Genomic DNA, 18,082 nt, shown 5'->3' with positions numbered 1-18,082 from the left:
CATATCCAATAAATAATATAATTATTTCATACGATTAACTAGGTCAAAACACCATATATTCATAATTTTATGAGTCTACATCATGACTCCACTCAATAATGGCATACAGGTGCGTGTAAAACACGACATACACACTAAAACTCCTTTTTCGGCCCAAAAACAGTTTGATCTAGTTTTGTAAAAGTTCACCATTGAAAAGTATTCTTTATTACGATTCTAACGATAGTTTATTCATCAAAAAAGGTACTGTAGCAACTCGGTACTGTAGCAAATAGGGACACTGTAGCAACTCGGTACTGTAGCAAATAGTGACACTGTAGCAACTCGGGGAATGTAGCAAATAGTGACACTGTAGCAACTCGGTACTGTAGCAAATAGCGACAATGTAGCAACTCGGCTACTGTAGCAAATAGTGACACTGTATACTGTAGCAAAATACTGTAGCAAAATACTGTATCAACTGGTTTCGAACAAGATCGCTGATTTTGCGATTTTTTCCCCAAAAACTCGATTTCTAAATGTTTTTGACCAAATTTTAAGCACAAGAAAGTTACTAAACATATATACAACCAATTTCTAACATCAATTAAGCATAACAAACACAAAACATGAAGATTCAAGCTCAAAAATGCCTAAAACTCATTTTACACCTCAAACCCAATATCTAGGAATTAAGCCACGAATCTATACAAACAAACCTGGATTAATGATCATAAATATGATAAGAATCAATCCTTAAAGGCTTACAATCCAATTTCTAGCTTGGATTAATTAGGGTTTGAGATGAGATGAAGTTTGGTACGTACTTGTTTGAGAAAAGTCTAGAAATGAGAAGATAGAAGCAGTTTACACTCTTAAGTGGGTATTAAAACCCATACTCCATAACACACGGGTATTTACCAGTTATCTAATCTAATAACCTTTCATATCTCCTTAGGCGGTCCTAACGGATTCCAAATTAAATAAACCAACCTGTTCTGGGACTCTTGTCACAAACTGGTCACAACACAATTATAATAAAACACTAATAAAATAATTAAAATAAAAGCACTTAAGACTAAGCACAAACTCTAAGGGCAAAATAGGTAACTTTCAACTAGCCCGGGTTTCAGTCTGTTACACTGAAAAACAGTTATCAGAAAAATAGTTTAATTTCCTTGACCACGAGATTCTATCGCTGCATGCACCGAGCACCTGAATACTAGCATTAACCCGAGTATAGATGCCACTATACCCGCCTTTACCTCCTAAAATGTTATACACCTGTACGAGTGTATCTAATGTTCAAAATAAATGCACCACTGCTTTTATAGTGGGTGAGGTTGTCAACCTAACGGATCCGTCCATCTAAATTGTGCTTACACCGATGGTATTAAAAACATTCAAGCTAGAGGCTTTTTGTACAAACTCAGTATGCATATGTGTAGTACTCATGTCAATATAAAAGTAATTGAAAATGTAAATATAACAGCATGTATTCTCATCCCTGAAAACATGTAAAAAGCGGGACTGTAGACTCACCTTTGAATAAAGCTCGGAATGAAAGACAAACGACTCGTACGGTTCAGACCCGAGTAATGTAACCTAAGTATATGTATTTGGGTTGGTCAATATATGTATCTTAAACAAGTGTGGTTTCATAGCATACGTTGTCTTATTGCTTGACTCGACGCGATTTAAAGTAAAAGTCAACTATATCATGCAAGTCAAACAAAGTCAACTGAAGTCAAACCGAAAGTCAAACTTGGTCAATGTGGTCAACTAAAGTCAACATTAGTAGGTTCATGTCAAATATTGGTCAACATATCAAACCTAAATCATACAATACGTTTTAGGTCATGAATAATCATTTTCACAATTTCAGTTTATCGTTGTGCACCAAATCCATGAACACGTAGCATACTTAGCATATTATCTCATAGTACAAAATTCACATAAACATGGAAAAATCCAGATAATAAATATACCTAAAATCGATTCCAAAAAGTCTGGCCAGGGACTCATACGACAATTAAAAGTTAGGAATCAGAAGGGATACATTTGGAGTTTGCCAAGTCAGTTTCTGACCGCGCACTGATTTCATTTTGGCTATAACCGGAGTTAGGAACATGAAATTGATACAAGACTAGTGTCCATAGTTCAAGGACGAATCAAAGTAACACATATCAAAAATCTAGCAACTTTTGTTTAGCCAATTTGTACAGTTTTTCGTGCAAGTTGAACATTCAGTTTTCAGCTCAAATCAGAATTCGCATAAAGTATGGCTCTATTGTGCCCAATGCATAAGGTTTCAGAGATTGACATAAACTAACAATAAGTCACATATCATGTTAAGTTTTATTTCCCAGAAGCATACATTCTCAAACAATTCACATAATCCACAGAGTACAAAACCGTGATCAATTTACAGATTCGATTCTCATTTAGTCAGTCACATTCGCATATGATTATCCGAAGATCTAGACACAATTAGCCTATGATATCCACATGAAAGATGAATTACTTTTTGTTTAATTTTCAAATATTCAAAGCTTTAATCACAAAAGTTAACACATTTTATCATACAAGGTTATTTTCATGCAAGTGCTGTATAAAACTACTTTTGCACTAATTCTAGCATATCTCGGGCTATACATAAGCAAACGACATGATATCCTAGTCTAAATTGAGTGTTTTTAAATTATCTTTCCAGTGGTATAAGTCTCACATGCCAATTCGTTGTCTATCAATACCAGTTTTCTGATCAAGCAACAAAAACACAACGATAATTCAAATCGACATAACTTAATCATACGGAAACGAAATCAAGCAAATCCAAAGCCTAAACTCAATAGTTTTTCGCAAAGAATCTGATTATAATATAATAATTAGCATTTGAAAAACTTAATTTTTCTGATCAAGTAAATACAAATTCGTTTTTAAACCCTAGCGCATCAAACAATCAAAATAACGATTACAATTAACACGTACGCGTATAGACTTGAGTAATTGACAACATAACTATGAAACTCACATGAAAATCAGATTTTAAGAATTAGGGTTCATGCAATTATACCTTTGATAGCGAAAAGAATTATATCAACGCGTAGAGGAGATCGAGAACTGCAACGTTTGTTCTTGAGGTTTAATCAAAAATTGAAAATTGAAGGTGATGGTATGGTGATGGTGATCGACGAATGGGCAGGGGAGAAGAGAGCAGTCGCCTGGTGATTTCTTTTTGTGAGGGTTTATGCCAAATTTAGGTTTACTACATGTATTTATATTAGGGTTTAATTAATACTAAATACAAATAAGTCCCTTAACTTGCAAAAATTAAAATATAAGGGGAAGAGGGGAGGGGTCGGCCGAATGGGCCCCATGGGGTATCCCCGGGCTCTCGTTTTGCAATCCCGTGTAATCGTGGTCCGTTTTAAGTGCCGTTTAGTCGTACCGAAGGCCCGGAACGCTAACCCGATCGTTAAACGCAACCAATTATTTAATTTAATAAAAACCCAAAAAATTAAATATTTTAAAAAGTTAATAATTAATAAAATTAATTATTAAAATAAACCCGAGCGTTACGTTGCTCAAAAAGCTATTATCCAAAATCGTATCTTTTTTATCGTATTTCATTATCCGAAATATTTATTTGAATTAATATCAACCCATATTAATTATTAAAACCCTCCGAAGATCAAGTACGCATTTAATACACGTAAACGCATAAAAGTTAAATAATCGCCGTTAAATAAACTAACAGAAGGTTAACAGAAGTAACGGAAAAATCACGGTTGTTACAGCATAGGTGCCCTCCGCACACCTATGGAGCGCTCCGCGCACATTGTCAAACAAAAATATTTATTTTGCTAATTTTTTGCTAACTTGTGTAAATTAGAAGGGTGTTATTTGTAAATTCATTTTGCCCAACATTTAGTGGGGTGTTTTCAGATATTTCCCCATTCTCAATAGCAATTGAAATATAAGAACTTTGGTAGAAAAGAGGTCCTGACTAGAGAAGACAATGAATTGAATATGAATCTGGTGATCTTATATCGATATTCATATTCATTTAAAATTTTAAGACCATATCCACATACATCCTCATTTCAATATTATTCGTCCAACCATCTCCATTAAACGATACGAATTAACATGTATTCGTTGAATGTTTAATTTTTCTTTAGATATTCATATTATGAAATGATTCATCAAAGTATGTTTAACCAATATAAATATAAGGATATTAACAAAATTTATACACGAAAATGTGTGACGGTCCCCGTCAATTAAGGAAAATAAGTTTGTTTTAACTAATGTTATATTCAATAGTTTAATAATTTATAATATATATGTATAACGAATAAGGATATATATATATATATATATATATATATATATATATATATATATATATATATATATATATATATATATATATATATATATATATATGTGTGTGTGTGTGTGTGTGTGTGTGTGTGTGTGTGTGTGTGTGTGTGTGTGTGTGTGTGTGTGTGTGTGTTGACTAATAATACGTGTAATAGTATAATAATTTATAACATGCAAAATATGTATGTATGTTACTTTGCAGTCCATATGTTAAAACATTTTAATAGTTTTATAATATATATGTAAATGTAAATGTATATGCATATATTTTAGTAAATATGTATATATTTATATGTATATATGTATTTTAGATGGTAATGGATATACCTGTAGATGATAAATTATCATCCATACACAATCCATTTTTTTTACATCATCCATATCCATATCCATACCTTTTAATATCTATTTATATTATCCATACCCACTTAAATGGATCGATTCGGATGAAAATTCGATTGATCGGACATCCATTTCCATCCCTAGCCATGACTAACTTGAAGGAAAAAGAAAGGAGTCTAGGGTTTGAGAAATTGATCAATTCATGGTGTACCATCTCAAATTGGAGTTCTAATAAGCAAGAAGGAGGCTTGTCTTTAACTATAGAACATCATCTTCTTCTCCGTTCACATTTGTGTAAGAAACTCCTAATTTTATTTTGTTATGTAATCTAAGGTTTGTTTAATTAATGGCGATTTTGGGTGGATTATGGTTAGTAGGTGGTGTTTTAAGGTAGTAAGTGAAGTTTATGACGTTTAAAGCTTGAAAACTGAATTTTGGTCTTGAAGTCTTAATCTTCAAGTTTAGATGTCATGATTGTTATAAATATTGACTGAATAAGATGATATAGTTATTTTTAAGGAGAATATATATTAATCAGAACACAATAAAAGGAGCAGGATATACCATTTACTCCAACAAAAAAAATCATGCTTTACGCGCTAAACATTATTTCAGCCAATAAAGACAACAAGTGAACACAATCGAAATAGCCGAAGCTGTTCAGTGAACACAATCGAAATAGCCGAAGATGTTCCATCTTTTATGACACGTTAGGGCTAAAACGAACAAACAACTCAAGCACTAGCAAATTTCTTATTAATGACATTAGATCCCATAACACATCAGCTTTTTTGACCGCATCAGATTCTTTGACTTTTAAAGTCAACATCTTGTTCTTGACACGATCTCCATTGGTTTACATAATTCCTCAGTAGACCTTTTTTATTCTTGAATAACCAACTATTTCTTTCTTGCCATATGAAATAGACAATGGTTGCAAGTACAATTCTGTTTATAACATTCCATATATTGTTGGTACACGGATATGCAACCAGTTTTTCAATAATAACATGAATGTCATAAGTCGAACTAGTAAACATCAGCTTAGATTTAACTTTCTTCCATATCTGAGTTGAGTAATCACACATGAGTAAAAGATGATTCTTTTACTAGATTGAGATTTAAAGTTGATATTTTGAAAGAAAATGTGTTATTAGTGTTTAAAGTTGTATGATGTTGTGGTGTATATAATTTATCACTAAATGTATGTGTGTTGTCAATGTCTCATGTAGTGTCTACATGGGTAGTATTATGGGTCACTAAGTGTGCAACAACACACTTTTTGATTTCGAAGTAAAGGAGAATGAATAGTGAGTTAAAATAAGCTATATGTGTGTTTGCAGGTTGCTAGATAAGTGTGTGTACTTGTTTCAGAAAAAAGACGATCAATATAATTTTATGTAAGTTCTTCTGGGACATCCGATATAATTGAACCGATACAAAGAAGATTAGCATGACCCAATGACCCATACGTAAGGATGACACACACAAATTAAGAAATAATTCAAAAAATGTACTTTTGTGTAAAACACGAGGAGTAATGATTTTACTTTTAATTAAATGAGAAAGATAAATAAACATTCTACCATTAACAATGTCTAGACACGTATATACTACGTATACAAGATAATACTTGCTATTGCATAACTAACATATCTGTAGTCAACTACCAGCGTGGTAGATGCACAAGGTATTTAACCACCTACACACCACCACTAGCCTTAGCTAGTTTATTAGTCTTAGCCAATTCTACCGCATTGTAGACTCATCCGTGAAAGTTATATGCCAATATTCGCACGAATACAAATGAAAGCATACGACCCCATTAACTTACGTATGTACTCATCTCGCGAATAGTTTCCAAGCAACGACATAGAAATTACACCAATTTTCCCTCACATTCTATAAATTGTACAACGTTGATCCTTCTACTGAAATTTCATTATTCTACATCGTTAAATAGACACACATGCAAGTCACATAATATTCTTTTTGTGAAAATTACTTTTATAAAAACAAAAGTGGAATACTTTCAATAGAAAATGAAGCCCGAAACAACAAACTAAAGAATAAACTAACTTTCTAGCTCAAACGAACACAAAACAACCTAAATAACATGAGCTCACACGCAAGTCACATGACGGATAACTTAATTAATTTTGTCATCCACTACTACAAATTTGAGAATGCAAACCCCTTTTCCAAACCCCTTTTTTAAATCCAAAATAAAAAACCGGTTTCAAAAGGTAAACGAGACCGGTTTTTTTTAACACGGAAATAGTAGACCGGTTTTTACCAAAAATCAGTTCCAAAAGTATATTTTCCAAACCGGTTTTTCATAAAAACCGGTTCCGACTTTCGAAACCTTTTTTTTTTTTTTTTTTTTGGATAAACCGGTCTCCATACTTAATTTTTTTAAACGCAGGGATATGAAAAAGTTGAAACTTAACCCAATTAATTGCCACCTGTTTTCCATTCCATATCTATTCTTATTCTTATCTTGAAAAGGGTTGAAACCTCCGTATTCCATTCTCTCAATTGAGTTAAATAAAGCCGTAAACAGGTTCGATTAATTCTTTCAAGTTCATCGTCTTAAACAGGTTCGATTCGATTTGATTTTTATTAGCCATCGTAAACGATTTTTATTAGCCATCGTTGTTTTATTTTGATTCTTTGTAAACAGGTTCGATTCGATTCATAAACACGTTCGATTCGTGTAAAAAGGTTCGATTCCCAAAGTCTATTTGTTTTATTTTGCTTATTTGTTTTCGATTCGTGTATTTTTATTTGTTTTAAAGTCCAGACATGAGTATCTGTGTGTTCTTTGTATTAGCGACTTAAAGGATGAAGATGAAGATCGATTAGCGAAAGGAAGAAGATTGATTACTGAATGGATGAAGATTAGCTAAGATGAAGATTATTAAGATGAAGATTAATTAGCTAACATGAAGATGAAGATTAGCGGTCTCAATTTTTTTTAAAAAAAATTGAGAATCCAGACAGGTTTCTATAATAAAACCGGTTTCTATTGTCTAATTTCTGAACCGGTTTTAAAACCGGTCTCCACTTTCTAAACCTCTACCCATAGAAACCGGTTTTAAAACCGGTTTGGAAAGCTCTTAAAACCGGTTTGCAATCCCTTTTTTTTTTTTAGTAGTAGTGCATCCATACCCACTTGCGAGTCCAAGGCATTAGGAGTAGCCGTGTAAAAGTCTTTAGACCTCACTATTGTGAATTTTTTTTTTTTTTTTTTGTATAAACTATCACTTAAGTTGTATATGACAACACTAATTAAAAGATAGGACGCATAATTTTTTAATTAATAGGGTCTTTTTAAAGAGAGCCATTCTTTATAATTTGTTTACAAATTACCGCCCACTTATAAAACATTGATCGCAGAACCGTCATTCTCCACGTACCTACGTACGTATAAAAAAATTGAATAGCTGTCGGTCGGTATACACTTGCAAACTCAAAAAATTAGGCCCAGATAGAAGAATGATTTTGATTGGAGGAATTTAATGTTTGTTAGCAGGTCTCGATCTCCTGCACATGCAATGCAGTCACGATATTAATAAATTCTCCATCTATTGCATAATTGTTACATAATGTCATACAGTTTTTAACTATAGACCTTGATTTAAACACACATACGGAGTATATTTAATGACTAATATATATATATATATATATATATATATATATATATATATATATATATATATATATATATATATATATATATATATATATAGTGGTAGGATCAAGAGGGAAGTAACCATTCGGGGGGAAGCGGGGGAAGCAAAAACTTTTTTTTTTTTTTTCGTTTTTTGATAAAACTTTGTTCACGAACATTATAGATGAGATGAAAATATGAACATTTAGTAGAGACACTTTGTGATAAATGTTTTTATTTTGGCGGGAAAACGCTCGAAGAAGTAATATATAATTTTGAGGTTTTAGCTATTGGGGTTTAGATATTAGGGTTTAGATATTAGGGTTTATAGGGTTTAGATATTAGGGTTTAGAAATTTAGGGTTTAGGGTTTAGATTTAGGGTTTAGATTTAGGATTTATATTGAGTTTTTAACACGAACGGTTTAGAGTTTAGGGTTTAGGGTTTGGTGTTTTGGGTTTATGGAATAAACCCAAAACACCAAACCCTAAACCCTAAACCCTAAACTCTAAACTCTAAATCGGGCTAAATTTTACTTCACAAAACGTGAAAAAAAATGTTCATATTCTTCACGAACAATATTATCTTGAATGTTATTTTTTCGATCGTTTTCCCGCCTAAATAATAACATTCATCATGAAGTGTCTCTTCTAAATGTTCAAATTTTCGTGTGATCTTGATGCCGGAAAAAAAACGAAAAAAAAAGCGAAATTTTTTTTTTTTTTGCTTCCCCCCGCTTCCCCCCGATTGGTTACTTCCCCATTGATCCTGCCCCTATATATATATATATATATAGGGTCATAATCAAGAGGGAATCACTTTTTTGGAGAAGGAGGAAGCAAATTATTTTTTTTTTTTTTCGTTTTTTGAAAAAACTTTGTTCACGAACATTATAGATTAGATGAAAATATGAACATTTAAAAAAGACACATTATGATGAATGTCATTATTTTGGCGTTAAAACGATCGAATAAAAAAATTAAAACATTCAATGCATTGAATGTTTTGCTGCTGAGTTTATTTGCATCGTTTTGTTTTCATCTTGTGTGAAGTGTTTTTTTTTTCGAATTTAGCCCGATTTAGAGTTTAGGGTTTAGGGTTTAGGGTTTTGAGTTTTGGGTTTTCGGGTTTACTCCGCAAACCCTCAACCCAAAACTCTAAACCCTAAACCCTAAACCCTAAACCCTAAACTCTAAACCGTTCGTGTTAAAATATTTAATCTAAACCCTAATTTCTAAATCCTAAACCCTAATTTCTAAACCCTAATAGCTAAACCATAATTTATAACCCCCTAATTTCTAAACTCTAATTTCTAAACCTTAATTTCTAACCCCTTAAAAAAACTCAGCAGCAAAACATTTAACGCATTGAATGTTTTTATTTTTTTCTTCGAGCGTTTTTCCTCCAAAATAATGACATTCATCACAAAGTGTCTTTTTTAAATGTTCATATTTTCATCTAATCTATAATGTTCGTGAACAAAGTTTTTTCAAAAAACGAAAAAAAATTACTTCCCCCCAAAAAAGTGCTTCCCTCTTGAAAAAATATCTCTCTCTCTCTCTCTCTCTCTATATATATATATATATATATATATATATATATATATATATATATATATATATATATATATATATATATATATATATATATATAATCGAGGGGAAGTGGGAGGAAGCAAATTTTTTTTTTCTTTCATTTTTTGGATTTTTTTTTCAGACATCAAGATCACACGAAAATATGAACATTTAAAAAAGACACTTCGTGATGAATGTTATTATTTTGGCGGGAAAACGATCGACAAAAATAACATTCAAAATAATATTGTTTTTGAAGAATGTTAACGTTTTTTTTCCATGTTTTGTGAAATAAAATTTAGCCCGATTTAGAGTTTAGGGTTTAGGGTTTGGTGTTTTGGGTTTATGGAATAAACCCAAAACACCAAACCCTAAACCCTAAACCCTAAACTCTAAACCGTTCGTGTTAAAAACTCAATCTAAATCCTAAATCTAAACCCTAAACCCTAAATTTCTAAACCCTAATATCTAAACCCTATAAACCCTAATATCTAAACCCTAATATCTAAAACCTCAACATACGCTCGAAAAACACGATAATTGATATATATTACTTCTTCGAGCGTTTTTCCGCCAAAATAAAAACATTTATCACAAAGTGTCTTCATTAAATGTTCATATTTTCATCCAATCTATAATGTTCATGAACAAAGTTTTTTAAAAAAATGAAAAAAAAAAAGAACTTTGCTTCCCCCGATTGGTTACTTCTCTCTTGATACTACCACTATATATATATAAGGATGAGAACGTTTTAGGCCACAGAACTTACGAGCTAGTTGTTATAACAAAAAAAGGAGGGTCTACAAAATTAGAGTTGTTAGAACATTTTTTGTTAGATGCATATTAACCGGTTTCTTCTACATTCATGTATAACATCATGGTCGTCTCGTTAATTTTGGAAGCCCTGTTCGAAACTTAAAAAGACCGCTATAAATGTTAATTTTTTTGAATACGTATAATATATATATATATATATATATATATATATATATATATATATATATATATATATATATATATATATATATATATATATATATATATATATATATATATATATATATATATATATATATATATATATCGAACCAGCGCTAAGCTGTATGTCCGGCGATAAGCAGCTCTACGTCGTCGATCTTGTTATCCTTCCCTCATCGCCGCCGTTCTTCCTTCTTCCCTTATTTTATTTTTCGTTCAAGGTAATTTACAGAGGTAAGGGTATTTCTGTTTTTTCCTTTTTATATTTTTATTTTTCTTTTTCGTTTTATTATTTTTTAAATTACTGATCCGTTAATTCAATTTTCAGTTGTTTTTTTTTTTTGGATTCATTATTCGTCGTTCTCTTCCTTCATATTGAAATCATTGTTTCATCGTCGTCATCCTTCAATTTATTGATCTTCAATCGATCGTTTTATAGTTCATTCTGCGTCGTCTACCTCAATTCATTCAATGGCTTCCTCATCCAATTATTCTGCAGTTGATTCAGTTTCTTCGATGAGTATTAATCATCCTGTATCTCCTAATGTTTCTGGAATCGATATCGGTGATTCATCTGGTAAGTTTTATAATTATTTAATTTTCATCTGTTACTGTTTTATTTTACTTTTTATACTATCATTCATTCAATGTATGTTTCTGTTTTATTCTCAATTTTATAGAATCCAATAATGTTTTCATCAATATATTATCATACATTGTATGTATGTTATTGTTTAATACTTATACAATATGTGTTTTGTCTTTACATGTTATCATACATCAGATGCATTGTACTGTAATACAATGCTGTTTTCACCAATATATAAACATACATCATATGTATGTTATCGTTTAATACCTATACAATATTTAATTTTCTTTTAGTTATTATTATACATCAGTTGCATTTTACTATTTTTAACATTATATTAACATACGTCATATGTATGTTATTTGTTTAATACCTATACATTATTTTGATTTATCATTAGATATTATCATACATAAGATGCATTTTACTGTAATATAATACTGTTTTTATCATTATATTAACATACGTCATATGTGTGTTATTTGTTTAATTCGTATTCATAATTTATGTTATCTTTCTTAGATCTTATCATACATCAGATGCATTTTACTTTTCGATCCAAAACTTTTGTTTACTTTTTTCATGTTCTCGCGTTACTTATTATGATACATCACATGTATGTTAATATTTTTTATTGTTCTTACTTACGTTTTTTTTCTTTTACAGATGTTCTGAATGCTTCCCCTTTTATTAATGAATGTAATCATATACTGAGTTCAGTTGAGCATCGAACTCTAAATGGTTCTAGGTTATGGTTTCCAGTAGTTCCTGATGCATTAAAGCCTGTTGTTGATTCTGTTTATCCTTCTTATGATCATTGCTTGCGTTTTTATGAGAGTTATGCTGAATTTGCTGGATTTGATGTCAAGAAAGCTTCATTTAGCAGGTTAGCTGATGGTACTATCAATTACGTTGTGTTCAGGTGTATTAGGTCGGGTGTTCCTAAAAGATTAGCTGTCGATACTCTTGTTAATGAACCTTGTGTTGTTTCTAATCATGTTGATATATCGAAAAGGAATTCAAGTGTTATTTCTAATCATGCGGAGGCTGTGAACAATAAATCGAAACGCCAATCTAGGAAAGGTAAAGAAGTTGTTGATAATCAGGTTAATGATGAACATTCTTCCAATAAAGCTCCTAAATTTGCTAACCGTAAGTCTTCAACAATTAAGTGTGGTTGTGAGGCTAGTCTAAGGTGTAAATATGAAAATGGTAAGATATTCATTTTCAGGTTTTTTGAGGGGCACAATCATAAGCTTGTTTCTGAAGCTAATAAGAATTCGCTGAACAAGAAGAGAAAGATGCAGTATTTTGATATGAACTTTGTTCAGGATCTTGCTTCGAAGTCTAATATTGGCCCTATGCTTGCTCATCATATTAACTGTGATATTAGTGGTGGTTATGATATGGTTGGTCCTACTAATGTAGATTACAAAAATTTTAGGCGTGATTTGCTAAGGCATATTGGTGAAACTGATGCTCACATTGTCATTGAAAATCTGCTTAGGAAGAAGGAGGTTTTACCTGATTTTACTTGCGAGTATAGATGTGATGAAGAAGGTTGTTTAACTGGTGTTTTTTGGGCTGATCAGTTGTCTAAAATGAATTACAAAGAATTTGGTGACATTGTGTCATTTGATGCAACATATGGTACCAATAGGTATTTTTTTATTTTTATTTTTTTGTTTTGTTTTGTTTTGTTTTTGTTTTTTGGTTTTTATGTGAACTTGTTTTTGTTTAACATTCATTAGTTGTATGTTAGCTCTTAATGTTGTTTTTTGTATTGTTTTTTTTTTCTTTTTTTCAGGTACAATATGAGATTTGTTCCTATCACTGGTATTGATAATCACAAGAAGCTTGTTATTTTTGGTGCTGCATTGCTATCGCGTGAAACTATTGATTCGTACAAATGGTTTATTGACTGTTTTCTAAAAACTTTTTCTAATGAACCTGGTTTGGTTACTACTGATCAAGACCCTGCAGTGTTGGAAGCGGTGGCTGAGAAGTTCAAAACTACCAAACACATATTATGTATGTGGCACATCAGTCAGAAGTTAAAGGATAAGGTAACTTTTATTTTAAAGAACATGTAACTTTTTATGTATATTTATTTTATTTTATTTTTTCTTATCATTCATCTCCTGTTTTTTATATTTTCTTAAATGAAATGGTAACTTTTTATTCATTTTATTGTTATCATTCATGTGTTGTATTTTAATATCTATTTATTTTCTCAATACTAAGTTATTTTTTGTTTTTCTTAATATGCATATGATGTATCTTAATATGTATCTTAATATTTTTTGTTTTGTTACACGTGTTTTTCAGGTTGGTTATGTTTTGTATAATAATAAAGTTTTCCGCAAACGTATGAATTACATATTTTGGAACAAAGAAATGTCTGTATCATCTTTTGAAAGACATTGGAAGTCGTTAATTGAAGATTTTGAGTTAGATGGTGCAAAGTGGTTTGATGATATGTATGCAATCAAGGATTTGTGGATTCCTTGCTTTTTTAGAGATGTACCAATGAATGGCTTAATGCGAACATCCTCATTATCTGAAAGTGAGAATTCGTTTTTCTCTAAATGCAAAAATAAGCATTTAAATTTAGTTGATTTCTTTTCTAGATTTGATGCTGCCATGGATAAGCAGCGTCATAATACCAGATTGATAGATTCTCAAATGGAAAGCAGATCTATTAAGTGTAGAACTGTTAAGTCGATTGAGCTTCATGCAAGAGACGTGTACACTCCCACCTTTTTTTTGTTAGTTCAAGATGAAATTTTTCAATCTGATGAAATGTGTTCTCAAATAAGTTGTGTTGCTGATGGTGATGATGAACTTAAAAAGATTATTGAAGTTCAGGAAAAGTTCATTCCTCCTCGTAAGAAAATGATTTACAAGGTTAGTTGTTTCATTTTTTTTTTCTGTTTGTTTCTGTTTATTTATGTTACTTTTTGCTTTTGTTTATATATATATATATATATATATATATATATATATATATATATATATATATATATATATATATATATATATATATATATATATATATATATATATATATATATATATATATATATATACATATATATATATATTCCCTCAGATTTCTCTTCATTCTGTATCTGGTGAAGCACATTGTTCGTGTCTGTTGTTCAACCGTGAAGGTCGTTTCTGTCGTCACATATTTCTTGTTTATGAAATTAATGACATTTTTCAAATTCCTAAACAACAAATCTTGAGGAGGTGGACTAAAGATGCATCTGAATCTTTGAATGTTATTTTTGCTGGTGTTAATTATCATTCTGATGCCTACATGATTACCAAACATCTTTTTAATACCTTTAGGAGAGTTGTTTCTAATTGTAAGAATGACAAAGAAATACTCCAGCTTTTTAGTGATAAGTTTGATGGTTTTGTTAAAGAATTTGCACATTCCATCCCTGACCAACATTCTTCAATTACAAAGGTTCAACAAATTGAGAATGTTTTGGGATTTTCAAAGCCAAGTAATGTAAAGGTTCGTGCTCCAGTTGTCGTTCCAAACAAAGGTCAACGCATCAGTAAAAGGTATAAAAGTGCTCGAGAAGTGGCTGCCAGTAAGTCGTCTGTAAATAGGAGAAAGTGCCATCGTTGTAATGAGCTTGGTCATAATGTTCGTACTTGCACTGCAGACATTGATTCCGAGGGTGATCTCGAAGATGTTTATTCAGACAAAGTCGAAGAGTATGATGATTAAGCACATTTTTTTTAACGTACATGTTATGCGAGTTTAATATGTTGCTGATTAAAGAACTATTTGTTTTTTACTTAGACTTTGAGTTTTATCAATAATTCTAAATATTTTTTATATCATTCAGTTTAATACATAGTAACATTCCTTTTTTTTTAAGTTTTTTTTTTTTTTTTTTTTTGATTTATTAGTGAAATGTTGTAATATATATACTTTTATCTTTAGATTTTTATATGAATGTTTTTGTATATATTTAACGTACAATAACATACATCACATGCATTTAAATATATATATACATTTTTGTGTGTAAAAACCCATTTTGTCACGTGCAATTTACATTAATAAACATCATATGTATCTTAATATATTTTTTACGGAGTAACTAATACAGAGTAATGATTTTTAAAATATTAACATACATTACATGCATTGTATTTTTTTTATATGTATCTTACATCATATGTATCTTAACTTAATGTTTTTGTTAATCAATAATTATCGTTTTTGGTTATCGTTTATCTATCAAACAATTTTTTATATAACACTTCCAACTTTCATACATCACGTATGTTTTTATACTTCTTATTTCATGCATCAGGTACATTTACATACATTCATACTAGTTGTTTCAGATTATATGAATAATAAAACATTGGTTCCTCTTACATCAATTCATTCCTTCCTAAAACAGTCAAATTTTCATTTTTAAGGTCTTGTCTCTCCCTTCTTTTAACTTCTTCATCTTTGTTTTTTCATCATGATTTTTTTCATACTCTTTTATTCTTTCATCCAACTCAGGCCAATTTATATTTTCTTCATCGCTCAATATCTTCACTCCATACCTTACTCGCAGTTCATTTAAACACTTAATCTGCATTTCCTCGTCTGTTGGTAGCTCACTGTTCCATGGATATTCACCTTTGTATGTTTCCATGTGTCGCATTAAGAAAACCTCATAGTCAATTTTATTGTCATTTGTTCTCCAGGCCATTTGTAGCTCTGTTGTACCTGATCCAATCTTTTCAGCTGCTTCCTTGTTACCTTTCTTTTTTAGATATCCTTTCAACGAGGTCTCCTAAGTTAACATTGACGTATTAGTTATATAGATTTTTCAATATGTACTTACATAAATAGTACTTACAAATCTTTTTGGAACATTTCCATACTTTGTCTTCAATTTTTCTTTTTTTGCTGAATTGTTGATAATCTCCAGAACACCAGTGTTAAGATTGAAGCACAACAGGTAAAAGTGATTTGATTTGCATACCGGGAATATTACCTGCAATTTATCATTTCAGTATGTTTTTATAATAAAAATAAGTAGCACTCGTATGAGGATAACATATAATGTACTTGTTTCATTTTTTACCAGATCATATCCTCTCATATCCTCATTCAAATTTCTTCCCTTCAGATAATCCTCCACATTTGTGTTGAAATCATCTTTATGTATATCGAGTATTCTGTCATGTTTCAGATAAGCGGATGCCTATATTTTTTTTTTCATAATTATGTTAGATAGCATTCAGTTTTCTTTTCATCAATAAATTTTTTATCTATATGTTCAATTTATTAATTTTTCTTACCACTATACATGTTGGCATGAACAATCATTTTTTGGTGTTTGTTCCAGCATGTATCTCTTGCCTGTTTAGAATTCCTGCCCATACGTCTATCACACTTGATTCCACGTACACTCGGTGCATTAAGGTTGCCATTGCTTCGTCTGTTATTATCTCGTCATTATTGTTATAGTAAACACACGACCTGTAAATTGTATATAATATATTATAATACGATATTTGTTGTCTAATAATAAATAAATAAATATGATAAATATGATATGAATTATTCATCAAATTACCCTTCTTTTTCTCCAAAGCTCATGAAGTATCTTGCAATAGTTAACATTCCCCTCTCAACTTTTTTTTGTGATTTCAACCTCTTTTTTATTAAAAGGTGATCTGTAAACAGCTGGTAATCGTATTGTTCTTTTTTCTCTTTCTTCTCCTTTATTTTCTTCATCTTCTCTTTTCCCTTCTTTGACAACTCCTTCTTCTCCAAATTTTTCCCCTGCTCTACTTATTTTTGTATCTATTGCACCTGGAAATAAACTATCATTCTTCAGATCTCCCAAAATATTTGCAACCACTTCGTTTGTATTTTCTTCATCATCATCAATTGTTTTATCATTACAATCTTCAACCATTTGAGCCTCAGTTTCAACATTCACACTTTTTTCTTTCTCAGCCTTTTCAACCAAATTTTTTTCTTTCTCAGTCTCCATTCCAATCATGTCTATTGACTCTCCTGAAACATTTGGTATTTCTTTTTTTGTTGCTGTTTTTTCTTCATCACCGTTTCTTTTTTTAAACAAACTGTCCACTACTTTACTATTCAATAGCACATTCACACCTATTACAGTATGCTGCTGTTCAACTGTTGTTTGTATTTTTTCATTAAAATCTTTTATAATTTCTGTCTCCATTTCCACATTCACACTTCTTTCTTTCTGATTTTTTTCAACCAAATATTCTTCTTTCTCTATTATACTGGTTGACTCTTTGGAAAGATTTTCCATCACTTCTTCTTGTGCTGCTTCTTCTTCATCATAACTTTTATCTTGCATTTTATCATTATCCGTTCCAGCACCCACACCATTGTAACAACCCAAACCAACCCGCGATTAAACCGTGTAAAATCACAAACAAAGAAAAAAAAATTTGCTGAACTACCACCTGGCGCGGCGCGCCATATAGGCCGCGCGACGCGCCAAACCTGACTGTCCGGAAAGTCTTTAAATGCGAAAAT

The 18,082-nt window shown here is 30.9% G+C and overlaps 1 protein-coding gene and 1 pseudogene across 1 annotated transcript; both read left to right on the top strand.

Annotated features, from left to right (window-relative positions):
• The first annotated feature begins 6,114 nt into the window (after positions 1 to 6,114).
• On the top strand, positions 6,115 to 6,224 carry LOC139846337 (U6 spliceosomal RNA; annotated as a pseudogene).
• A 5,184-nt stretch (positions 6,225 to 11,408) lies between these two features.
• On the top strand, positions 11,409 to 15,274 carry LOC139842486 (protein FAR1-RELATED SEQUENCE 5-like). The gene is made up of 5 exons (XM_071832621.1): positions 11,409 to 11,514; positions 12,196 to 13,189; positions 13,337 to 13,595; positions 13,858 to 14,416; positions 14,703 to 15,274. The coding sequence occupies exons 1-5, from the start codon at positions 11,409 to 11,411 to the stop codon at positions 15,272 to 15,274; spliced, it is 2,490 nt and encodes an 829-aa protein (XP_071688722.1).
• Positions 15,275 to 18,082: the final 2,808 nt, after the last annotated feature.

The sequence above is a fragment of the Rutidosis leptorrhynchoides genome, chromosome 4 (genome assembly GCF_046630445.1).
Source record: "Rutidosis leptorrhynchoides isolate AG116_Rl617_1_P2 chromosome 4, CSIRO_AGI_Rlap_v1, whole genome shotgun sequence".
NCBI classification, from domain to species: domain Eukaryota; kingdom Viridiplantae; phylum Streptophyta; class Magnoliopsida; order Asterales; family Asteraceae; genus Rutidosis; species Rutidosis leptorrhynchoides.
Note: the sequence above shows the minus strand (reverse complement) of the source record. Positions and strands in the feature narration are given on the sequence as shown.

Excerpts from the sequence above, each read along its gene's own strand:
- LOC139842486 (XM_071832621.1), top strand. The coding sequence starts at position 11,409 with ATGGCTTCCTCATCCAATTATTCTGCAGTTGATTCAGTTTCTTCGATG. Across the intron at positions 11,515-12,195 it reads CGATATCGGTGATTCATCTG|ATGTTCTGAATGCTTCCCCT; the intron begins GTAAGTTTTATA and ends TTTCTTTTACAG. Across the intron at positions 14,417-14,702 it reads GGAAAAGTTCATTCCTCCTC|GTCGTTTCTGTCGTCACATA; the intron begins GTAAGAAAATGA and ends TCAACCGTGAAG.